General features: G+C 38.1%; 1 protein-coding gene across 6 annotated transcripts in view; it reads left to right on the top strand.

Annotated features, from left to right (window-relative positions):
* Window positions 1-25,875, top strand: part of FOCAD (focadhesin) — a 313,353-nt gene that overhangs the window by 13,364 nt on the left and 274,114 nt on the right. For 3 of the 6 annotated variants that reach the window (XM_060102011.1, XM_060102015.1, XR_009532822.1), the window contains 3 exons: window positions 14,157-14,245; window positions 16,944-17,018; window positions 19,730-19,884. In XM_060102011.1, coding sequence (XP_059957994.1) covers window positions 14,189-14,245; window positions 16,944-17,018; window positions 19,730-19,884 — 287 coding nt within the window. In that variant the 5' untranslated portion in view covers window positions 14,157-14,188. Of the gene's footprint in view, window positions 1-6,229; window positions 6,251-9,506; window positions 9,528-12,927; window positions 13,015-14,156; window positions 14,246-16,943; window positions 17,019-19,729; window positions 19,885-25,875 lie in introns of those variants that run through there. The other 3 variants (XM_060102014.1, XM_060102013.1, XM_060102012.1) reach the window with 3 other exon arrangements.

The raw sequence follows: 25,875 nt of genomic DNA, 5'->3' as shown, positions 1-25,875 counted from the left end.
GAGATGATCTGGCCTTTGAGGACCTTTGTATCAGTTTGGAGGTAAGACAGATTGGGAGCAATTTCATAAAGAGAGTTTGAATTTGGACGGAGAGGCAGAAGTAGTTTTTAAGACTGAAATGAAGCTCTGAGCACTGGCTTCATTGTGAGTTGCTGGCTCGCTGTTGTTCATCTAGTCAGTCATTTACTTCCAGCATAGTGTTGAAAAGTTCCATTGAACCCTGTACATGTGAAAATTGTATGTATTGGTTTTAAAATTTGTGCAATTAAAAATAATTGTCACGAACAGCTAGGTGTTCCTCCTCCTCCCCTCCCCCTCCCCCTCCCCTTCCCATTCCTCCTCTTCTTCTGCCAACTGGATATTAGCATTTCATTGCAGGATCCTTTTCTTGAACATACTGCTTGGTGTCTCTGTACTAATGTGAAAGGATTTACTAATGATCGTCTGCCCAGTATAGTTGTGAAGGTTAACTAATATCTGATTATTAAGAACCCTACAAGTAAAAACAGGCATGAATACTGCTAGGTGTGTAACGGAAAATTAGTAAGTGTTACTTCATTGGGTAATTATGTGTTTAAAAGGCCTTTACCCCAGTGGGAAATACATAGAGGTAATACTGCAGGCTTCTAAAGGGTTGTAATACATAGCAGATTAAGAGTATAGCTATGATAAATAATAGCTGTCAACTGAAGCATTCATGTAAAACTTATGATGTATTCAAGTAACAAAGACCCATTTTCCATCTCTATTAGATTCAGCTGGAAACAGTGACGAACCAGTCTTGTGTTTACATGTGTTCTTTGACCTTTTATTTTATTTTTGTAAGAAAATGTACCAAAATGAGTAACAGTGTGATAAAATCTCACTAATTTGGATTCTGCTGATTTGGGATTTGGGCTTGGCTGAAGTTCATCTTTATGCTACCTATACAGAAGTTAGTTGCTTAGTTTTTTAAAAGCCAGGAAAAAGGAGTCGGTCTAAAAAGAACTAATTATTTTCAAACCCTAAATGTGTTGATAACTGAATCTGGTTATTGTATTAATTTGAAAATAGAGTCATTTACAAATTTATTTATTTATTTTTGATGTCTGCTTCTTATTAATTTATTTTGGTCTGTTTCACAAATCTTCATTAGTGAGAGAGATTTGGATATAGATTCTTCTCTATTTCTCACTTTCTGTTTTGGAAAGTTGATCTGAAAACAAAATAAAACAGTAGAATTCTGATTCTAACATTTTTTTGAGTCTATTGTGTATTAGGTACTGTGCTAAACACAGTAACTCAAAAAACATTAATTAACTGCTTATTACATGCCAGGCCCAGCAGGAGGTGAACAAGGCTCAGCTGTTTCCCCCAAGAAACTTGAAAGTGCAGGAGAATAATGCAGCAGACTTGGTCAGTGAGGAATCCTTCTTGCTTGAGATACTCCTTCAGTAGTGTGCTGTTGCTCCACAGATAGAGCTAGCCCCTTCAGAATGAGATGAGAAGATCTACATCTTGAGGACTGGTGACAGTCCTCTCAGAGCTGGAAGGGGCATTAGAAATTGAGCCTAGCTCTGCAGTATGGCCCCTGTACACCATATCCTCACATTCTCCTTGCATGGAGTGTGATACCAAGTCGTAGTTCGAGCTCTGTATTCTGAGGCAGCTGCACGAACTGAGAACATTCAGTGGCTTCCTCTTGATCTTCCTGGTTCTGAACCTTTCTTCCTGAACATTCCATTGTTATTTCAAACTCCTGCATGTTTTTGAAGTGAAAGCGTCCCCTGTCTCATTGAGATGTGTCTTGAGCTGTCACATGGTTGGGGCTACACACCAGCCAAGCGTTCATTTGGCAGCCGTGTAGCCATCTGTGTCTGTGCGGTAGTGTTTGAGCAATTATTTGGGCAATGATTGATTTCATCTATTTCAATGAATATTTACTGATTTTAAAAAATGGAAAATTAAATACGAAAGCCTTGATATCAATGGCAAGAAGCATGGATTTACTACAGATTGATACCAGTCGCCATGATGAAAGTGGCCAATCTTTATCCTTTGTTAGGTACTCATTGGACTTAAAGTGAATGATCAACGACGAAATACAAGTATAAAATCTCAAAACATACAGATGTGGGAAATGTGTTGCTGGTAATGGTGCCACAGGATGAGGGTTAAGTTTGGATTGATAATTTTTGTGTTTTGTTCTCGGCATGGAGCAGCCCTTTAATATGTAACTTTCATGCATCAGACTTGATTACATGTTTTTAGGATTGCAATATATGCAAAGGTGCAGAGCTGTTTGCGGATACTGATGAGCTGCTTTGGGAACTTGATCTAGCACTGTATATCCAAACCTAGGTTTTTGTTTTTGTTTTTAAAGATTTGCTTGATTCCCTGGGATGCAGCAAGATATAATAGAAAAAAACAGTGTGTTGGATTTAGACCTAACATCTAAAAAGTGTTTGTTATGTGACTGGTTCTGAGTGAATTGCTTTAATGGATTATTTTAATTTTTCAGGAACTCTGTGTCAACTGTACTTTATAGAGGAGTGGTTAAGCATGTGAACTTTGACTCACATTCATAGGCTGCACGGTTCATATCCATGCTCTGCTTCTTACATAATTTTGTAAGGCAGTTAATTTTGACCTCTCTTTGGCAGTTAATTTGACCTCTCTTTGCCTCACATGGTTTTTCATATGAAAATGAGGATAATAGTAGTTCTTACGTCATGGGGTTTTGAATATTGGGTGAGAGAACACATGTAAAGAGCTTCAACTATGCCTGCCTGGCACATGGTAAAATTCTCAATAAATCCTGGCTGTTAATACCACTGTGTAACCTCAGGCAAGTTACTTCCTCTCTGAGCTCTTATTTTCTCATACTGGAAATGGCGTTAATAATACCTACCTCAGAGTTATTCTGAAGATCCAATGGGATTAGTTACTTATAGTGTTTTGTGGATGTGTGGCACATAGGAGCTGTTTCATCCAACATGGTGTTCTGAACCTCATGTTGTGCTTTGTGTTCATTCAGTGAATCTTTATTGAGCAGGTACTTGTTATATGCTGGGGTATAGTGGTCAAAAAGAGAGTCCAGGCCCTTGCCCTCAGGAGTTTGCATTTCACTGGGAGGTGGAGAGAGAGGCAGCAGAAATACTATATGATGATCGTTTGAGATTGAGACCAAAGCTGTGAAGGATACAATAGTGGGTCACTGGGGGTAGGGAGTGGGGAAGCACTTGGGGCTGGGGGGTAGGAGAGGCTCAAGGGAAGATGTGAACAGTGAGAGGATTCAGCTGTTTAAACAGCAAGGGCACAAACACTGAGGCTGAGGGGCCTAAGAGTTCCAGACCTGCACATTGAAATAACTTGGGAGGCTCACGGAGCAAACTGGAGGTCATTGTGGCTAAAGCTCCTTGACTGAAGGACAGGTGTGAGACCAAATCATGTAGGACCTTTTGGCCATGGTTTGGAGTTTGAATTTTATTACAGAGTGCAGTGGGATGCTGTTGAAAGGTTTTCAGCAGGTGAGTTAGAAGTCAACTGTATATTTTGAATGGGAATTTCATGCATTTCCTAACCGTGGGCGCTGGTGTCTTATTTCTCTAGCTGGTGACTTACATACAGGATCCCATCCTAGTCTTTGATTAGAGATGCCCTACTTATCCCTAAAACTTAAATTCTTTTTCATCATTCGCTTCCCTTGACTGTCCTACATGGTATCAAGGGAGGGAGGAAACACATTTTTAGAGTACATAACTACTGTGTCAAGATCCTCTTGGCTTTCAGGCTTACTTCATATTGTTATTTACGCCACCTTGTGAGGCAGGTGGCCCCAGATTTAACCAGTGAGGAAATAGGCTCCAGATAGTAAGTGATTAACCTAAATTTTAATGCCTAGTGGTGGAGTCAGGTTTTGCAACCAGTCTGTTTTTCCTACTCCCTGACCCTCCAGCCCCATGCATTTTTCTCTCTGTGTCAAGTTGCTCTGTCATCATGGTGATAGGGGTATGTAAGACTAAGCATAATCAAATTAAAGACGTTTTCTCATCTTCACTATGGATAGTTGTAGGGTTTGCAAAAGAATATATGACATTGCTTCACAGTGCCCTATTCATCTTATTCATTTGAACATTTTTAGAGTGGTTCTTCTAACAGTGTGGTGATGATGTTATTTCTGTGATTGTATCCATTCAGGCCTGGAATATAGAGATATTCTCCACCTTGGGCCACACTGAGTTAGTTAACAGCAGGGAAATTTACTATCTTCCTATAAAATTCCTTGGCCCATCTGATCTTCAGCTTTCATTAGTACTAAGAGTGTAAGTTAAAATAATTCTATTCCATTCGATATGATTTTAATAATTTAGTTTTCATGAAAAATAAGAAATGAGTTTGGCCAGTTTGCAGCAATCAAGAAAAATGTTGCCATTTAACTTGTCATCAGTCTACATAATTCTTTTTGAGAGTGAGAGTTTTTATTTTGGTATAAAATTTCCCAGGAGTCTGAAGTAGGAAAATAATAATCATTATATTTCTCCTTGAAAATGAAGAAAGATTTTTAAATGGTCTAAAGTTAATTGAATCTATCTAGTTAAATTACATTGACCCCTTTTCAATATTACTCTTCCATGAAGCATTGGTAAAATGGCTTAAAAAGTAGTCTTATCATTTCTAAAATTTTTCTAGTTTGTTGCTCACTTAATGACATCTGTTAATGATGGATTTCTATGCTTATAGTGATTTGGGTTTTAGAAAGTCATATCCTCTATTTCTATAGAATGTGTAAGTATTTGAATAAAGGTGTTCATATTTTTGGTAACTTTATTCAAATTACAAAAACATATTCTTGTGAAAAAATTAATAAACTAGGAACAAGCAAAATTAAAAATCACCCATAATTTATGTTTTCCAGGCTTTTCTATGTACATATGTACCCAGACTACCTGGATTTGAATTTCAGTTTATTGTATGACCTTGGGAAAGTTATCTGTCTTTTCTGTGTCTCAGTTTCTTCTTCTGTAAAATGAGTGCCTATTTCATAGGGTATTGTGAGGATTAAATCAGTTAATAAATGTGAAGTGCTGAGACTATTGCCTTGGCCCCTAGGTGAGAATCACACATGTGGGTTTTTTTTTTTTTAACTTTATAATGGAAAATTTCAAACATATATAAACATAAAATAGTATTATGAACTCCAATGTACCCATCTATTATCAACATTTAGATGTTCTTGTTTTACATATCATTTCCTCTTTTTTTTTTTCCCCTGGAGGGACACTGGTATACTTCAGTTTGTGCCATATTAATATTTGCTGAGAAGTAATTTATTTTAGAGAACCAGTGCACAAAATTTGAGTCATTTTTTAGGGGAAGAAATATAAATCAAATACCTATAAAACACATTCTGTGGTGTTTTACTAAATTTTAGTTAACTGAATGGCATTAAAAGTAATATGAATATGGAGATTTTAGCTATTCAGATTAGACACTTATTGGTCAGTATGGTCTTCAAAATGATTGGGCATCAGTTTTATTATAAATATACAGTAAAGATTATTTTGTATCAACATAAAATACTTATTTAAAAATGTACTGAGCAATTTGAGAAATTATTCTTTTGGTGGAGCAAAAATATTTAAAAATTATAACATTAGAAAAAATAATCTCATAAAGGAGCTAATTTGAGGACTTCTTTGAAGACTTAGATTGGATACTGTAAAAATTCTAGAGATAAATCAGTCTTTAGATTTTAAAAATCACTATTTTTCATCTGCATTCCCTTGTATATTTAACATATAAATACATACACATAAAAGACACTTTAGAAAAGGTAATCCAAGAATAATTGAAGAAAATATTGTAACAAATCAGACATTATTGAAGTTGGTGGTTTTGTTTCTTACTTTCATGCTTGGTTCTCCTGGACACTAATAAGCTCTAACTTGGTATTTCCTGCCTTTGATCTTATTTTAGACTCCCATTTCAAAATCTATGAGTAAGTAACATGTGATGTAACTGAGAAGAAACTAAATTGTAAAGGCAAGAATATGATAGCAATTTGATGTATTTTAGTAAATTGCAACCAGTGAGATAATCAGAACTTATAGTCACCTAAATTTGCTCAGCACTTGAATTACATATTTTAAAATTCCTGGGACATGATGCAGGAATGTGGAGTGTGCTGGTCATGTCTCATGTTACTGATAGTCCAGGGAAACACTGGATTGGGAGTCAGGAAACCTCCCTTCTCATGTGAACTGCTAGGGTGAGTACCTTTTTGTTGAGTTGCTTAACCCCTCTGACATTGTTTCTCCAGTGACAAAAGTACAGAAGGGAGATGCTCTCAGGTCCAATATATTATTAAGGAAGTACTAGCTGCTGCAACAAACAGACCCCAAAATGCAATGGTTCAAACAAAGTAGAAGTTTTTTTTTTTTTTTGGAGTTTCAGGTTTGCAGTTCTGCTCTAAGCTATCATTTAGGGCTCCTTCCATCTTGTTTCTCCAGCTGTGTCCTAGACGCATTGTCTTCATGCACATGATTGAATCTGAGTTGTTGCCAAGACCTGGTTTCTGTTGGGAATAGAGTGGAGGAAACAGGTTGTAGCCTGGAATTGGCACATCATGTCTGCTCAGATTCCACTGGGGAGAACTTGATCACATACCCAGTCTCTGTAGCCATACTTGAGGCTACGAAATGTAATACAGTTGGTCAGGCTACAGTTTTATTAATATAGAAGAAAAGCACAGATATTGAAGGATAGTTAGCAGTCTCTGCCACGTCTATGCCATTCCCGCTTTCTCTGATTGACCAAGTGGTTCTGTCATCCCAGTAGGTTGACCTCTACCTCGTCTTGATTTTGAAATTAGTGGTGAAAATAAAAGTATTTCCTACTCTCAGCTTAATTTAATGATGACTTAGTGAATATAATGATTAACAATCACTATTTTCGGGCTTCCCTGGTGGCTCAGTGGTTGAGAGTCCGCCTGCCGATGCAGGGGACATGGGTTCGTGCCCTGGTCCGGGAGGATCCCACGTGCCGCGGAGCGGCTGGGCCTGTGAGCCACGGCCGCTGGGCCTGCATGTCCAGAGCCTGTGCTCCGCAACGGGAGAGGCCACAGCAGTGAGAGGCCCGCGTACCGCAAAAAGGAAAAAAAAAAAAAATCACTATTTTCTTACACTCGCTCTTTAGTATTAAAAACTTTCCATTGCAATTTTCCCATGACATTTCCATTTTTATGAATCATGTCGTTAGGAGGACTCCAATTGTCCTGTTAATTTGAGAGTTCAGGAGCCAGTTGGATTTTGTTTTTTGTTTTTTCTTTTTGCGGTATGCGGGCCTCTCACTGTCGTGGCCTCTCCTGTTGCGGAGCACAGGCTCCGGACGCGCAGGCCCAGCGGCCATGGCTCACGGGCCCAGCCGCTCCGCGGCATATGAGATCCTCCCAGATCGGGGCACGAACCCGTATCCCCTGCATCGGCAGGCGGACTCTCAACCACTGCACCACCAGGGAGGCCCAACCAGTTGGATTTTGAAGCTTTTGAAGCAAGAGCTGAGGTTAAGCTAGTTTCTAGCAGGTTTTAGGATATAATAAAGGGTGATGAAACAGATTCCAGCTGCCAGATACTAGAGAGGCTGTGGGACTCTTAGGGACCGAGAAGCTAAGCAGGTAGGAGAACAAGGAAGATATAAATATTGGGTGATTGAAAATTTTTTTTTTTCTTTAAGGGGCAGAGTGAAGCAACTAGAAGAGTCTAGAATATACCCCTGAGCCACAGTCTTGATAAACTTATAAGATCAGGTCAAATTTATTGATGGTACGCATCAGCTTTCCTATAAGCCATTAAAAAAAGTAATAAATTGTCAAAATATGTGTTAAAAATCCTCAGTCTGATGGTTCCATAGCTTAACTTGTGGATGGAAGAAGCTAAGTAAATGCATAACTGATAATTGGAAGAGTTGATAAAGTGTTAGAAAGAAAAAAGGTCCTAGTTGTGTCTCTGAAACAGGGTCCTTTTAATGTGAAGGAAGTTTACTTTTTATCAGTCTGATGATGACTTTGCTTTTGTAGACTAGCTTCCAGAATGTACTCTCTGTAGCCCTGACTTCCACCTACATTGCTGCCCTGAGTCCTTCCTATATAGAAATTTGGTAGTCACGAGTGCTCAAAGTCAAGTCTTTCTCTGTGACCATTGGACACCGGCCCCCCGCAAACTACCCTGCATAATCCCTCTGCTAGGTTCCCATAGCACTTGTGAATATAATTACAGTTGACCCTAGAACAACATAGGCTTGAACTGCACGGGTCCACTTATACATGGATTTTTTTCAATAAATACTTTATTACAATACTACACGATCAGTGGTAGGTTGAATCAGTGGATGAGAAACCATGGCAGTGGAAGGCTGATCATAACATTGTGTGCAGATTTTCAATTGTGCGGGGGTCGGCGTTAGATAGATTTTTTAACCCTGTGTTGTTTGAGGGTCTACTATAGAGAGATTCTTCTCTTGTTTTTCAGATTGTATCCTTCATTTGAAGTTTGACACTAAATACTTTTGTGTGATCTGTGGCTGTATATTTTTGTATCCTAGGGAAACTATTGAGAAAGTTGAAAACCTAAGGTGCTTTATCTATCTCCTTTATTACTTCTAGAGTGCAATTGATTTATTTTTGGGGAAGTGTTCTTGTGGGCTGAAACACCTTGGCAGATAAGATGATAATTGCTTCAGTTAAACAAATCCTTTGATTCACTTGGAACTTAAAGACCTCATTGAAAATTCTCTTTCTGATTTAGATTCAGACAAAAAAGCCACTATGACAGTTTGGAGATAAATCTTTTAAAATCAAATACTCTTTTTTGTAACGTGGTTTATGGAGCATATTGTGACTAGTTTCCTTTGAGTAAAGAATGTCAGGATAAGAAGTAATACACAAATTGTTTTCTTAAATGTATAAGATGCCCAAGGGACGTTGAGATTAAAAATAAAGTAGGACACATGCTACACTGCCAATGCTAAAGCAAAATATGTACTCTTTTTGAAATTCCCTAAGAGAATATGATGTTTTGATACCTTGAAAGGCGAAATGGTTGTGATTAACCTTGAAATGTGTCTCCAGCAGGTGAAAGGCACCTGCAGTTTGTAGCTCTAGGATAGCAAATCAAGGATGATATCAAATCATATTGCAGCTGTGGCAGTGGTTTTGAGAATGCCTAAGGAAAGATAGTTACTGTAGATTTTAAAAACTTATTCTCTAAAGTGTTGTACCAAAATTAGGACTGTCTTTTGTAAGCTTAGGTATTTGTCATCTATACTTAGACAATTTTGGTAAAAACAGTACTCTTTTACTCCATTGGCCCACCTCCTGGAGATAAAGTCCTCTTTCCGGATGGCTCAGCTTCTTCACTGCCATAATAAGCTATTAGCCTAACCAGCTGTTTGTCTGGTCCCCAGAGCATTTTGGAATTCCATCGTTCAGTCCTGAATCAGAGTATAACCCCACATTTCTTCTATCTAACTCTCTCACTCTTGACATTTGCGTAAGTATATTCTGGGGTAAGTTGATAACCCTCTGCTTCTCTGGATACTCTAAAGTTGACTTTCTATTGAGTTAGGTTAGATCATCAGAAAACTCTGTACTTGGACCCCATTAGCTGAGAGTTTTTTTTTTTTCTGAATTACATGTTATGTTATAACCACGGCTTTCTCCAGGGTTTGTTTAAAAAAGAAGTAACATAAAATTCTGTTTTGCTTATGTTATTGAGATTATTGTTTATTATATCACTCTGTATCCCATGTAGAAAGCCTAATGTGAGAAATTTCCTTCAGAGTTTAGGGGCATGAAAAAGTTTGTTTTCTATGATAAAGAGAACTTTTTCATCTTTTAGATAATAAGATGTATAATTTATCTTATTTATGTATTTACCTGTGCTTGGATGCACAGGGGCAGACTTGAATGTCAACTGTAGCAATTTTTGTCAACAAATTTTAGAAATTAATTAAATAGTCATTATGTAAACCTGGAGTCAGTAAACTACAGCCCACCTGCCTCCTGTTTTTGTAAATAATGTTTTATTGGAGCACAGCCCTGGTCATTTGTTTATGCATTGTCTGTGGCTGCTTTCCTGCTACAGTGGCAAATCTGAGTAGTTGCTATCTGACCCTTTACAGAAAAATATGAACAATCCTAATGTAAATAGTCACATGGTAGTATGGGTCAGACCAAATGCAATAGCACTGAAGAAATATAAAGCAAGGCGATTGCTCTAAGATGTGGCTGCTTGGGAAAGGCTTAACAGAGAAGATATGCTATGAAATGAATTTCATCTTTAAATAGTAGGAACAGACAGAGGAGGACATTTTATATGGGAGACAACAACATAAATAAAGTCCCTTAGGAATGAGCAGATTTTTGAGCACATGGGACTATTCTGAAAATGGTTTTAACCAGATTGGAATTAGACAACAGTGAAAATGAAGTCGAATGTGTGAGACTGCTGCTGGAGACTTAAAACCTGGGAATCAGAATTTGCATTTAATCTGACAGGCTACTGAAAACCCACTATGAATTCTTCACAGGGAAATGATATGATGGAAAGAGCATTTTAGGACAGTTAATCTGACAGCAGCATATGGGATGAACTCAAGCATGGAGAACCCCAAGATTAAGCAGTTACTGAAGGAAGCCTAGCATGAGGAACAAAGTTGATGAGTGGAGAAATGGAGAGGAAAGGTAGACTCTGAGATGCTGGAAAGAACAAAGCTGACTTTGTGACTGGTTTTAGAGAATGTTGGTGAAGAAAATTGTGAGAGGAGAATTGAGAGAAGATGCACTGAAATGGAAACAGTTTTTATGAGAGAAAATATGTGTTTTGTTTTTAACCTCCCCAATTTCTGGTGTTTTAGAGCCTTATGAGAGAGAGTAGGGAAGTGTTTGGAGATAGGGATGAGATAAAGGCTCCAGGAGAGTTTTCATGAAAGAAGCACAAGGCAAAAGGCTTGGGAGCACCTTCAGGAAGATGGTGCTTGAGAAGCAGAGTGGACAGAGGAATTGGAGGAGCCAGTAGAGCAGTGTTTGCCAAGGTGTATCCCAGGGAAGGCTGGTTATGTAGACTGTTAACAGGTATTTTTAGAAAAAGGTGGGCCATGACCAGATAAGTTTGGTAAACTCTGGGTTAAGCAAAGTTAATCAAACTTCTTGCTTTAGAACCTCTCAGATTCTTTAATAATACACACCATTATTTGTTATCACCAACTAAGATCTGTCTCTCAATTATAAATTCATTTATCCAACTTTCTCCCTGACATTGCCACTTGGATATGCATTAAGCATCTAAAATTTACCTGTCCAGTGGAATTCCTGGTCTTCCCTCACAAAACTTATTTCCCTATCTCAGTTGATGGCAACTCCATCTTTTCCTTTTAGTAAAAAAAATGCCATGGTAAGTAATATATACCTGGTTTTGTTTAATGTGTAAAATGCCCAAAGGAATTAAAATTAAGAATAAAGTTGCTCAGATCATAAACCTTGACGTCATCGTTGACCCTTTCTTTCTCCTATACTCTCATCTAATCCATTAGCAACCACATTGGCTCTGCCTTTGAAGATACCCAGAATCTGACCTCTCCTCACCTCAGTGATTCTATTAAAATCTTACCACTTTTTTTTTTTTTTTCCTGTAGTAGTTAACAGTTTCACTCAGGATAAATACATCTGTCCGTCCAATGGCTTACAAGGCCCTCTGTGGTCTGGCTTCTCACTGACTCTGATTTACCATTCTCTTCCTCCTTCACTCTGTCCCTGACTCATCTTTTTCCTCTTTCTGGATGGGTCTTAAGCAGGTTATTAGCTTAGGGCTTTTGCACTCACTGTTTCCTGTGCCTGTGACACTCTTTTCCCAGATTTGTGTGGCTAACTTCCAAATGTCACCCTCTAAGGTGACTACCATATTTAAATAGGAAGTGTGTCCATCCCTCATTTCTCATCCCCCCCCCTTACTCTGTTGGCTTTACTTTTTAAAAACATTTTTTTCTTCCAGTTTTATTGAGGTACAGTTGACTTTTAGCACTGTATAAGTTTAAGGCATAGTGATTTGACTTACATACATAATCAAATGATGACCACAATAAGTTTAGTGAACACCCATTGTTTCATATGGATACAAAATTAAAGAAGTGGAAGAGAAATATGTTTTCCTTGTGATGAGAAGTCTTAGGATATACTCCCTTAACATTCATATATAACATCCAGCAGTGTTCATTACCTTTATCATGTTGTACACTATAACCCCGGTACTTATTTATCTTATAACTGGAAGTTTGTATGTTTTGACTGCCTTCATCCAGTCGCCTCCCCCCGCCTCTGGTTCCAGTTGCAAAATAAATGAGTCACAGGTATGAAATGTATAGTGTGGGGAATATGTCAATAATTATGTAATAAATTTGTATGGTGATGGTAACTAGATTTATCGTGATGATCATTTTGAAATGTTTAGAAATATCAAATCATTATGTTGTATAACAGGAACTAACGTAGCATTGTAGGTCAATTGTACTTCAAAAACAAACTCATAGGGCTTCCCTGGTGGCGCAGTGGTTGAGAGTCTGCCTGCCGATGCAGGGGACACGGGTTCGTGCCCTGGTCCAGGAGGATCCCACATGCCGTGGAGCGGCTGGGCCTGTGAGCCGTGGCCGCTGAGCCTGCACGTCCGGAGCCTGTGCTCCGCAACGGGAGAGGCCACAGCAGTGAGAGGACCGCGTACCGCAAAAAAAAAACCCCCAAAAACAAAAACAAACTCATAGAAAAAGAGATCAGATTTATTTTTTTCCATTGTATCACCTTCTAACATATTTCATGTATTATTTGGTTTTTTGTTTACTCTTTCAATCTTCAAGATGGCAATATATGTCCCTACAAAATTCTTTTTTCCTCTCGAGGAGATCTCTATCTTGGGTTTCCCAGGCACACACTTTGGGAAATCTGTTGTGATGTCTTATGGAACAAAAGAGAAGAGCATCTCAAGAAAGGTGAGATTAATACAACGGGGAAGTTGAAGAAATTGTGACCTGCTGAAAAGCTAATGGGTAAATTAGACAGGGGACATGGTTGGCAGTCTTAGAACATGTTGTTTCAGTGCTATGAAATGTCCAATTCAAGGGACTTTGCCGTAGCAAAGTTTAGATGTTGAGGAAGAAAGGTAGTATAAATTATTCAGGGAGTTGGGCTTTGGACGAAAGGGAGGAGAATAGTGAGAAAGAGCTGCAGGTTCAACACAAGAAGCTTCCATTTTTGAGATCAGGAAAGCTTGGTTTTGTTGCCTGTTATTTTTATAAGGTGACTTAGAGAACAGTACTGACAAACTTTTTTTTTAAGTTATACTGTAATAAATAGGTGGCCTAAAGCATCCTATTTTTTAGAGTGGTGTAATTTGCTGGGTTCAGTGCTGCATGGGAATTGGATAAATTGGGATCCTTGGGAAATCTTCTTATTAGTTCTGTGCCTCCACTTTGCCACCTGCCCTTCTCCATGATTTTGTTGTTGTTGTATTTGAGAGCCCAGTAGGAGTCAGAGAGGTGTGATGTAAATATTAAAAGTTGGTGCTAATTGCTTGCTTGTTCCTCTTTTAGAAGACACGGGTTCTGTTTTGATGTGTGAATTTCTAGGTCATTTCTGTACTTCCTGAAAAAGCTCACCAATGCTTCACACTTGTCACTAACAGTTGGATTCATGATTAAACGGAAGCTTGTACCAGAGTGAGGCATAATTTAAACAATTTTGTGAAAGTTTGATTCTTTCTCCCTCAGAAGTTTTGATCCACAGAAGAATTAATTTCTATTTCAAACTTGTGGTTGAACTTTTAAAATCCTGTTATTTAGGCTTGAACTTTTGGATTTTTTTGTTTGTTTCTGTGGAGTGAATTCATCTGTTTCAGGGTTTGCTCTAATGGGAAAAACTAAGAACTGTTGGGCATTTTTAGTTTATTTATCAGTCATGGCATTTGAGGGCTGAAGTTGTTAACAGGGAAGGGTATGCCAAGGGATTGCTCTGCAGAGCCCTGTGCTTTATGTCCATTGTTGTCTTTGGAATGAATTACTTTCATGTTATTTGACAAATAGTTGGTTTGAACTCTGTTTCCGGACTAACAAATATTCTTTTGTTTTCATTACAGAATCTGCTTACGTACATGTGAGAGAAGTAAAAATGTCAGATGATATCAGGAAAAGGTTTGAATTTCCAAATTCTCTTATCCAATCACAGGTAATTTTATTTGTTTGTTTATGCTTCATGGTAACAAACAAACATTTTTGGTGGATTGTTAATTGAATTTTATATTTTTAACATTAAATATTTTTATTCTTATATGTGCTGAAATATATCTTAATAAACAACTTTTATATCAGTTAATTTGAAAATTTATGTATGACATAGGAAAGTAAATATTGAAATTGACCAATCTCTGCTTTCATTTATGTCATACTTTTCTTCTTAGAGATAAAAACCTTGATTAATCCTTGAATATATATTTTTTGGTCTATAATTAATTATTAGGAACAGAATTAAATGGTTATACATCTACAGAATATGAGAGATTAATATTGAAACAGGTATATTCTACCACAGTACAACATTAAGAATAAAGATATTTATAATAATGACATTCAATAGGTAAAATATCCTGGATTAAAAAATTGAATCTACATGCTAACTCAGGTAGAAGATTGTGATAATTTATTTTAGAAGAGCTTTTCAGTTATTAGGGTGAAAACAGAACTGATTTTCTGGTTAGCCTTCAGCTAACTAGAAGCATCCCTGTTAATCAAGGTACCATAATAGCTACCGTCTTTTCTTGTGAGAGTAAAGCTAAGGGGCCAGCAGAAGCCTGCCTGAAGACTTACCAACGTACAGCGTCTTGGATACTTTCAACAGTTACCTTCGGAGATGCCTGCTGTGGGAATTGACTTAGCTGGGTAGTGGGGAACCCTTCCATGAGGAGTAGAACACTCCTTATGCAAGATTCCCTTCTACCTGACTGGGTTGGAGTCATATCCTGTGCAGCACAGGTGCTTACCATGAAGAAGAAGATGAATGCTTGGAGGATGCTGTCCACAGTTTTTATTTTTCTGTACCTGGAGTCCCTTTATTAGCATAGATAAATCAAGAAATGCCTATTTGTGTTACTGTTACAATTAAGTGAAAAGTGTATTGTCTAGTGTACGATATCTATTTAAACTATTCTGTTACGGAAAACTTAAGTAGCAGTATAGGCTGATTTATACTTGGATTTTGTATTTTAAAATCAATTTAGGCTATATTCTCTGATTTGTTAGAGAGATAAATTGGAAGGTAAATTAGAGAAATTGAATTTGGTGGGCAATGGGGGGATGTTTATCATTAAGCTTTTTTCTTTTAGTCCTTTTTCTAAATATGAACAGTAGCTTTTTTTTGTCCTTGTTGTGTTTCATATTGGTTTCAGTAGGTTCTTGCAATTGTGCCCTGTCCTCTGAATACTTCCTATTGTTCTTTTGTAACCACTGCTCAGTGTTAGTGCCATATTTCATTGATTCACACACATTTTTTCACATTTTAACATCTGTGAAATTGGGTTGTACCTAGTAATTGATGGCAGCAGTCATTATACAGTTGGTATTGCCTGCACATTTATGAAGTTGGCCATGATTTTCTAAAAGAGTCTGAAAGAGCTCTTTCATTAATATAAAATCAAAAATTTAAATTATAAGAAGCATTGTATAACACAAATTAGTTGGCAGACTTCTTTTCTTTCTTGGTGGTACATAAAATAATGGTGTATCTTGCAGTTGATGGCCAGTTACATTCAATGAAATATGGTATATTTTGTAAACAGGAACTGAAACTATTCACTGGTCCTCAATTCTTTGTTACTATCCCTTTAACAAAGAGGTAAGAGACAGTTCATTGATCTAAACTTAAAATTCATGTAAATGTGTGACTTGTATTGTAAAACTTAGACCATCAAGCATTGAGGTCTGAATTCAATTACAATGTGTGAAATACAAAAAGAAACGAAGGAGTAGGTGCTTTGTTTTTATTTGAGCTTTTTGGGTGTCTTTGCAACACTGACAGGTATTCATAGTCTTTTCAGACATTGGTCTCAAGGGCAGGCTGAACAGTTGTTGCCGTAGCAAAGTTTCTCCCAACCCATACATAGCATGGCTGTCATTGTTGCTAGCCTGTGGCTCGAAGACAGCAGTGCTGTGTGGTGCTGAAAAACTACGAGAGTGGAGTTGAGGTGATGGTAAATAATGACATTTATGTATTTATGGAATCAGCTCTCCTATAAGAATCTTAGTTTTAATTACTGGCTTTTTGACCAGAGAAGATATGGGAAAATTTTAGAGATTTATGAGGCTGAAAGCTTATTAAGGGGCTGAAACCTATGAGAAACCAATAAAAAAATTAAATCATAGAGCATAGAGGAAGGAGAATGGTCGTGGTGAGGGGAGGACCTGTTGGTTCAAATCTGTGTGGGCCATAATCATGAAGATGGGGATGATGATCTTCGTTAAGGGCATGATGAAGAATGATGCGTTTCATTTAGTTGCAAAGATGATTTTAAAAATTGTGGAGTTTCTCACTTTTCTCATGGTTTAATGGATTAAGCAATCTCAAATTATCTTCTAATACTAAGTGACAGCAATTTAAACTGAAATTCCAGCAATTTTCTCAACATCTATGAACAATAGTTTTCTTATTGGGATAAAATGTAGGATAAAATGCTTACCTTGAGGGTTGTTAATGAAGATAAGAGATTATGTATGTGGAGTGCCAATACAGTGCCTTCTTCAAAGCACACACTCTATGAATGGGAGTGACTGGCATACCCTATCAACTAGTACTGCTATTAGTTACCTTCAAATTAACTATTGAGCGAGAACTTCCAAGGGAATGTATTCATTAATTTTGTTTGTTTTTTTAGGCTGCAGGTCATCTTATTGCTGCAGTTCTAAAGGAAAATGGTTTTTCAGGAAAGATCCATCAGTCCACAAACCAGGTCTGTCTTTAACTTTGTACTTTAGTTCTATTCAGATATTGCTGCTAGCTGGACTGCATAAGCACTTCTTTTGTTTTCCTCACAGTTCAGTCACTACAGAAATGATTTTGCCTTTTTTTGTTTGTTTGCCATGATTTTCTTTCTTTCTTTTTTTTTTTTTTAATTTATTTATTTATAGCTGTGTTGGGTCTTCGTTTCTGTGCGAGGGCTTTCTCTAGTTGTGGCAAGCGGAGGCCACTCTTCATTGTGGTGCGTAGGCCTCTCACTATCGCGGCCTCTCTTGTTGCGGAGCACAGACTCCAGATGCGCAGGCTCAGTAATTGTGGCTCACGGGCCCAGTCGCTCCACGGCATGTGGGATCTTCCCAGACCAGGGCTCGAACCCGTGTCCCCTGCATTGGCAGGCAGATTCTCAACCGCTGCACCACCAGGGAAGCCCGCCATGATTTTCTTTTAAACTTTAAAATTTGTAACAACACTCCAGGAATGAGATATGGAAGGGGTGAAGGGGAGTATTCTTATGACTATTAATGAAAAATAACATGGGTGGAAGGAGGGTAGGCATGCTTTAGAGAAGGCTGATAGGGTTACTGCTGAGGGAATCTTTTTGTTTAATGGAGAAAGTGAACATAGTGGCTCTGTTTGGGTGTAGGAGATTTCTCATGCTTTAGGTATAGCCCCAAATATGCATTCTAAGTTGGAAAGGTCATCCCCTGACAGGAAGAGCTGGAGGAAAAATTCTGTGCCATTCATAGAACAGTTGAATGCTAAGAGTTGAAGCAATGCCAGCTTACTGACATATTTACCACTTGGGTTTTGGTTGACCAGTGTTGTGTATTTTGACATGCTGATGGGAAGCTCTGCTTAAGTAGGTCCTCTAAGGTCACTCTATGGAGAATATAGGTGATGGAAATAAGATTTTTTTTTCATAACAGAAATAAGTTGATTTCCTTTCTCTCACATTCCTTTTTATTAGCTGCTTCAAGTTACATCTCTTTACAGCTTCTGCTGACATGTTGAAGTCAATGTAGAGGCATACTTCACTAACTGGCATTTATCTGGTGTTCGTATGTAGTCATATAAATTAGGTTTTCTGAGAATTCTGATCTTAATCCTGCCGATAATCACATTATGTACTCTGAGAAGATCCAGTGTTTTTACTTAAACTGCCAGGATTTACTGAATGTCAAATCCCTGTAACTAAATGTTTCCTCTTCTAATAAATGAATGCTTACTTCCATGAAGGCACAGTATTACCTGAGGCAACAGTTTTTTTATTCATTTATTTTGTTATTCTGGCTTAGTAGTGGAGTGATGACATTTAGAACGCTTTGGTAGTGTCTATACAGGTGAATACAATTTCCTTCTGAATAAAAGAAATGGAATATAAATATTTCTTCCCTTCAGTGACTGTTAATTGTATTGTTATGTTAGCGGGATTCTAAGACTGAAGAGGCTCTCAGAGCCAGCTACTGTGGGAAAGTTGGCACAATTTAATGTTGATTTTCATTCTTTTAGTTATTCTATGGGAGCTGGGGAATCTTAATTTTTTTTCTCCAGATTGTATGTTTCCCTAATAAATTATATCACGAGGAAGGAAAAATAGCTTCATTTTGTGTTCTTTAAAAAAAAAAAAATCCCCCAAACAACATGTAAAATCTAAATGGACTTAACCCACGATACATTCAAATAGTAGTGAACCTTTGTTTTTGAGGGGAGGATCATGAGTTCCTGAGAAAGTTATAAAAGCTAGAACCTCTGTTTTTATAGGATTTTTCAAAATAAAGAACTTATATGTATCTATGTGTCCTTCCGGTGCTTTCCTGTCAAAGGTGACAGGTTCACAGTGTGAGGGGGAGAAGTCACAGTCTTCCTTGCGCAAAACACTTTTTCTAGGCTTTTGTTTGTAGTCATGGAACCAGCAGCTTGCTCGTAGCCTGTCCTACTTCTGTCTCCTTCCTCTGGGTCCACATTCAGCTTCAATCACTTGGGGCAGGGGCATTGTGGGGGACAGTGGGGTGGCATGTGGGTGATAGAGGTTGGTGGGAGGAGAGCAGGAACATTTTCTGAAAATGTTACTGCCATTTAGGGCTTGAAGCATAGGTATGATTTGGAGTCCAACTTAGACTAACTGATATGCTGGTATTGTTCATGTCTGGTTAAATGGCTCAGTTAGAACACAGTGCTGGAGCCAAGTCATAGTTTCGATCTCCTAGTAGTTGTGTTGCTCGAACTCAGGTCATACTTCTGCAGCCAGCCTCATTTTGCAGCAAAGACACCAGATGAGAGAGAGTTGCTATATCAGAACATATCCATTACCTCTCTTGGAAAACTGACTTTAGTGTTTTCTACAAATGGTGTGACATGGTTTTTGTAGAGGAAAGTTAGCCTACTGTGAACGAATTACACATTTTTTTTTTTTTTTTTTTTTTTTTTGCGGTACGCGGGCCTCTCACTGCTGTAGCCTCTCCCGTTGCGCAGCACAGGCTCCGGATGCGCAGCCTCAGCGGCCAGGGCTCACAGGCCCAGCCGCTCCGCGGCATGTGGGATCTTCCCGGACCGGGACATGAACCCGTGTGCCCTGCATCGGCAGGCGGACTCTTAACCACTGTGCCACCAGGGAAGCCCCGAATTACACTTTGATGAATGGCTGGGGGTGTACATGCATTGCTGCTCATCAGACGTGTGTTTTAATCACTGGTTTGATTTCAGACTCCTGCTTTGAACTTGCTGTGGGAGAAGTGTTGCAGTGATAATGTCGTGGTTCGAACAGCCTGCTGTGAAGGTCTGGTAGCCCTTGTCGCTCAGGATCTTGCGGAGTTCAGCTATGTTCTCAATGGGATTCTCAACCTGATTCCATCAACCAGGTGCTCTTTCCTTCATGTTTGATCAGTTAATGATTTAAATTTTTAGAAAAAAATTCATTCATGTGCCATTAAGGGTCACCATTCATCCTACTTGCCAGTTGTTTTCCTTTCCCTAAAAATGTCATGCAGTTGAAATTTCATATGTGGTGAGAACATGCTAATTTAAGCTCTAAAAGTTTGGGGATTTGTGGTCATTTGCTGTACTTAAGTTTTGGGGTTCTGCTTATTTTGTCATTGCTCTTTTTAAGGAATAGCTAAGTAGTTTATAACTCACAGTTTGCAGTACAAATTCCTGACTTATTTTAAGAAAGAAGGTTGCCCATAAGCATTATTCCACAGTGGTAAAGTTTATACACTATTAGCAATACTTAGTCAGCCTTTAGCATCAGTGCATGCGTTAGAAAATAACAGCACTAATTTCTTTAAATGCATTTTGTGGTTTAGACATGTCTTCCCCTGATTATTCCAAGTAAATAATGTTCTTTGAATTTGTTTGGAATGACCATATTTATTCCATTCACAGACTGAGGTTAATGGAATCCCAGGGGATAAAATGGGCATTCTGATGTGGTCAAACAAGACTGTATTTGCACCATCCCATGGAAGTGAGCATCTCTTGTAAAATACTCCCTGAAAAGGAGGTGCCACTCTTTGCTTCAAGAAATGGTCTTGATCTATATGCCCTCAGTTTTGCCTGCTTTAAATCATTTGAGCTTCTGTCCCCTTCTCCCAACTCTTACCCAGGCCCCCGCCTCCTTCTCAGTGGGGTTACTTGTTCTCCTGATGTTTCTTACTCACCTTTACTGTAGTATCATCAGAGCTAAATACTTAATCTTTTTTTCTGCCTTCTGTGGAGACGGAGTACAGCTGTAACCATCAATGTGTGGACAGTTCCTTCCTAGGCTTGAGTTCTATTAGGTTAAGTAACCTCTGGCCTTTTAACCTTTCTTCACAAATCTTATTTTGTTCCCTTACATCATCTCTTTGCATCTTTCTGGAGCTTTGATTTTTTTTCTTTATATTCTGCTATCTACATTTATAAGTCCAAGCCCTCTAGTGTGGTATACGTGCCCTTCCCAAACTAGTTCCCACCTTCTGTTCAACCTGCGTTTTCTGCCATGAACCCTCCTTTAAGCCGTGCATACCTGTTCCCTGTTCCTGAGCCTGTGCATGCTGAACCTCTGCATGGAATGTTCCTTCCCCTTCTCTTTCTGATATCATCTTCTTCATCCTTCAAGGCTCAGCTCAGATGTCACCTCTCTTGCCTAGACACTTCCCTCTTCTAAGCTGGGCTACTTGCTCTTTCACAATATATTTCTATTTTTAACCTGTATTTTTGTCTCTAGCACACTCTTCAGCAGTTAGTAGATGACCAAATCTTTCTGAATAAGTAAGGTTCAATCATGGCTAAAAACTTAACTCATTTTCTGTCTTTTTCTTTGTGTGCATGCCCACGTGCACATGCATGCACGCGTACACACTCAAACAAATGTTTTTAGAAGGATCCTATTGTATATCCATTAAAAAATTAGTTTTGAGGCAGCATTTAAAAGGTTAAGTTTTTTTTTTGTTTTTTTAAAACTGTTTTTATTTATTTATTTATTGGCTGTGTTGGGTCTTTGTTGCACTGCGTGGGCTTCTCATTGCACTGTGCAGGCTTCTTATTGCGGTGGCTTCTCTTGTTGCAGAGCACGGGCTATAGGCGCGTGGGCTTCAGTAGTTGTGGCATGTGGGCTCAATAGCTGTGGCTCGCAGGCTCTAGAGCGCAGGCTCAGTAGTTGTGGCGCACAGGCTTACTTGCTCCATGGCATGTGGGACCTTCCCAGACCAGGGCTCAAACCCGTGTCCCCTGCATTGGCAGGTGGATTCTTAACCACTGTACCACCAGGGAAGTCCTAAAAGGTTAAGTTTTAATGTGCCTCTCTTTCTGTAACTTATTGGTTGCCCTTAAGCAAGCCACCTAGATTTTGCCTCACCCTTTTGTTTTAAATGCAGGTAGTAGTATTAGTTCCTCCCTAAATATTTTCAGATGCCTTAAAATTCACAAACATAGAACCTCCTTGCATTGTCTAGTTGTACTGTTTATATCCAAAAGTAAGAGTATCAGCAGCTGAAGGGGCCAGGGGCCAGCTAATGTCTCTGACTAAGGGATAATTAGAGCAAGTTAGGTTATACCTTTAACTCCAGAATGTCCTTTTAGAAAATTATGCTGGTGTGGGATATCCTTCACACATCAGTATAAGTCCATCATCACTATCGTAAACCGAAAAGCATAAGCTTTGCTGATAGTGGATCAGCATGTCATCTGTGTATGTGAAAATTTGTCAGTAACATTAGATTTTTTTAAATTAAAAAATACATTTTTTGAATTAGCAACATGTTCACATGGTAAAAAATTCAAAAGGGCGTAGGAGGCAAATTCTCTGTCTTTCCTCTGTATCTCAGTTTTTCTCCTCAGGTAGAACTCTTAACAGGTCTTGTTATCCTTCTAAAGATGCTGTATGTACATGTAACTGAAAATTTATATGTACATGTTTTTTCTTAAAAAAATTAGTAGCCTACTATACATAGTATTCCTTAGTTTGCATTTTTCAATGAAAAAAATATCTTAGACATCATTCCTTACCATACATAAAGTGCTTTCTATTTTTTTCTGGCTGTATAATATTCCATTGTATGAATGTGCCGTAATTTACCAATTCCCTATTTTTTTCAATTATTTGCAATTATAGGCAGTGCTTCAATGAGTAATCTTACACATATAGGTTACCATTCGTTTTCAGGGGTCTTTGGAAATATGGCCAATATATAGAAGAAAGCCTTGAATTTTATGGTAAGCAAATATAGGAATTATAACAATTGAAGGATCCTGAAAAAACTTTTTTTAAAGTTTCTTGGAGTGTTCATGTTGTCTAAATTGTTAGCCACAGGAGATGTAGACAGAGTAGGTTCTGAAGCTAACCAGTTTAACTTTTGCATCAATTTGATCGTGAAATGTGTTACATAAGTGCTTGGTTTTCTTTATTGCTGTCAGTAGAGGTAAGGATTCTTTCTGAAGAATTTCCTTTGTTTTATTTCAAGTAGTAGAGCTTTGTGGTTTGTAGTGATTACAGAGACTATACTTTGTATTGTTTATGCCTTAACGAAAGCAAAATGAGAATCAAATTTAAGAAATTAAATTTAATTAAAAACAGGGACCCAAACAGCCTCCTCCTCCAAATGCTCCTCAGGGAATCTTCTGAGACAGAAAACCATCTTTGTCTTTGGGATCTAAAAACAAAAATGACTTTGTCATTTCCCTGTGGTTCTTGGCTGAGACATTTTGGATCTTCAGTTTCCAGTGTTTAAATTTCTTCTTGTCTGTGGCTTTCTCTTCTTAAAATAGAGATTTATGGCAGTCTAGAGGCACCTTGGGAACAGAGCCACACAACGATTGCTCAGCTTTGATGCAGAAGAATGAGTCTAAAACTGTATTTTTTCATTTTACCTACCTAGCATCCTAACATTCTTCAGAGGGAGAGAGAAAGAGGGAGAGGGACAGGAAGGGAGGGAGAGAGGGAGATGGAGAGAAAGGAAGAGAGAAAGAGGGAAAGAGGAGAGAGAAGCAGCATCCTTCTGTGGAATAGATATTTAGAAGTTGTAGCTTCCAGAGCTTTCTCAGCATTGCAGTAAATGTTGAAAGCTGCAAGGAAAGATGGAGGAAAAGTCAGTGAGGTTCTCTCTCCTAGCCTTATAACCTGCTCCTTGGCTCTTTGCAGGTCTAATTTGTAAATTCCCTTGGAACATGTATGAAAAGCTGCCTCCTCTTAACCACCCCCCGCCCCCAAATCCAACCCACAATTTGAGAAACATTGGTCTAGAGCCTGCTACATTGTATAGTCTAACTTTGAATAAGACTTGACATTGGTAAAGCTCTGGTTGTCTAAACTTCAGGGAGTGGCTGGGAAAGTGTCTGGCTCTGTTTGAGAGATTGTTCCCTTCAAAGGAATAGTTTGATGTCCAGAGTGTTCTCGGTTCAAAGCTGAGGCAACATGAAACAATTGTAAACTAGTTTTTATAGCTTCTGTAAACAAAGAAGTGGATTTAAGAGGTTGAAAATGTTCTTTTAATCAGTAAGGAAATTTGAAAAAAAAATTATTCCCTAGGGAGGGTGAAGGAAAGAAGGTGGCTACAGAGAAAACACAGTAAGGAAATTATTATCACCAGTTAAATGCAAATTTTGAAATTAAATAAAATTAGGGTGAGTGATATATATAGTAGCATGTCATTTTCTTATCCTTTAAGGAACTGCTTGTTTTAAGTTTAGATTGTTTTTGGTTTTGTTTTTACATTGAGTTTATCCTATGATAAAGATTCCCAAAGCAAGGAGTTTCCTCATTTTTCTTTCCTTAGATCCCCGCCCCCTCCCTTAACTGCACTAGCTTCTAGAAAGCTCATGCAGCCATTGTTATAGTTGCTTAGTAACGGGATTGTGAATAAAAACAGTACTCTCCTGTGGAACCAGGTATTTAGTTTTCGATACTGAGATGTCATGACAGCCTGTAATTTCAGTTCAGCTGCTTCCCCGACCCGCCACCCATTCTTTCAAAAAATGTGTTTGGTAGGACGGTTATGCTCTAGATAAACTAGCACTTCATTTGTGTTCCTTTTGTGCTTTCAAGCAGGGAAGGGACCTGCAATTTATGTATTTGGGGGAAAAAATGTATCAGGGTGTGAGAGATTAAAGTCTATTTTCTGAGATTCCTAAAGGCTACTTTTTAATAAATCTCAAATAGGATATTAATAAATGCCCATAATGGGTCCCGGCTAAAGCTGCTGGATCCAGTGAGTCTTTTTGATCATGGATTGATGAGGGTCCAGTTAGATTAAAAATGACTTTGAGAACTATTTGCAGTTAAGATTTAGGGTAATTTCATGAGAAAATTCTTATCTCTTAGGGTCTTTTCTTTTGTCGATGACCCTGTTCCTTGGAACACTTAATTGCTTTGTTATCATGTAGGAAACGGTTAGCAACCAAGGAGACGCTGTATTCATACCTTGTATTATTGAAGCTTTTCTGTACTGTTCAGCTTCTTTCTCTTTATTTTATTTGGCAGGAGAAGAAGAACCAAAGAAGGATGGCTTTATGAGGTTTCCCCAAAGTTTGAGGAAGACAGTCTTAGTTAGCATGCTTTCATTTGCAGCCAGGGAGTCAGAGAATTTTTCATGAATTTGAGATGGTTTCAGGGTTTACATCTACATTGGTATCATTACTCATTTAATTTTAACTCTTATCTGACAATGACAGAATTCTTGGACCATGTCTGTTTCCTCATCTTGTCTTTTAAGTATTCCGTAAGCCTTTTAGCTTGTTTTCAGATGTTCTCTTTTCCTTTTTTCGAATCCTTTTTCTTTCTCTAAAATTACAGAATCTCTCTCAACTTGTAGCTCATAACCAGAAAAGTAATTCTAGCCACTTTTCTCATCTAGGACATTCTGCCCTATTTCTTTTTAAGTTAACTGATCTGGTTGAAGGCTTTGTTTGTCACAAAATATTCCATTGTAAGAGTCATGTATTTATGCTAAGGTGTTTTTAGGTGATTTAAGAAAAGTGATTACTGAAATACATGTTACTTTTATAATGGAAAAGTGCTTCAGAAGAAATCAGGCTGTTTTCTGGTACTTAGAACTTTCCCAAGCAAAAACTCAATGGCATTATATCTCTTAGATTTTTTTGAAAGAAACATTATTTTTTGTCATTTATGGGTCAACCATGGGTTCCACAGAACTGTTTTTTTATTTCCTCCCTTTCTTCCTGGCTTTGCCTCTCTTTTCTCATATAATTTTATTATAAATTTAGGAAATGACTTGATCATTAATCTAGTGTTTAACATTCTCTTATTTGCTGGTGACTTACTGTACTTAAAACTGACCACTTACCCTTTCTAGTTAAAAAGAGACTTGGCTACATTTGTACCATTTGCTCACATGATACCCTCTTTTGGCATCCTC

Source organism: Mesoplodon densirostris, chromosome 6, assembly GCF_025265405.1.
Source record: "Mesoplodon densirostris isolate mMesDen1 chromosome 6, mMesDen1 primary haplotype, whole genome shotgun sequence".
Lineage (NCBI taxonomy): Eukaryota > Metazoa > Chordata > Mammalia > Artiodactyla > Ziphiidae > Mesoplodon > Mesoplodon densirostris.
The sequence above is the reverse complement of the archived record's forward strand: the minus strand, read 5'-3'. Positions and strand labels throughout refer to the sequence as shown.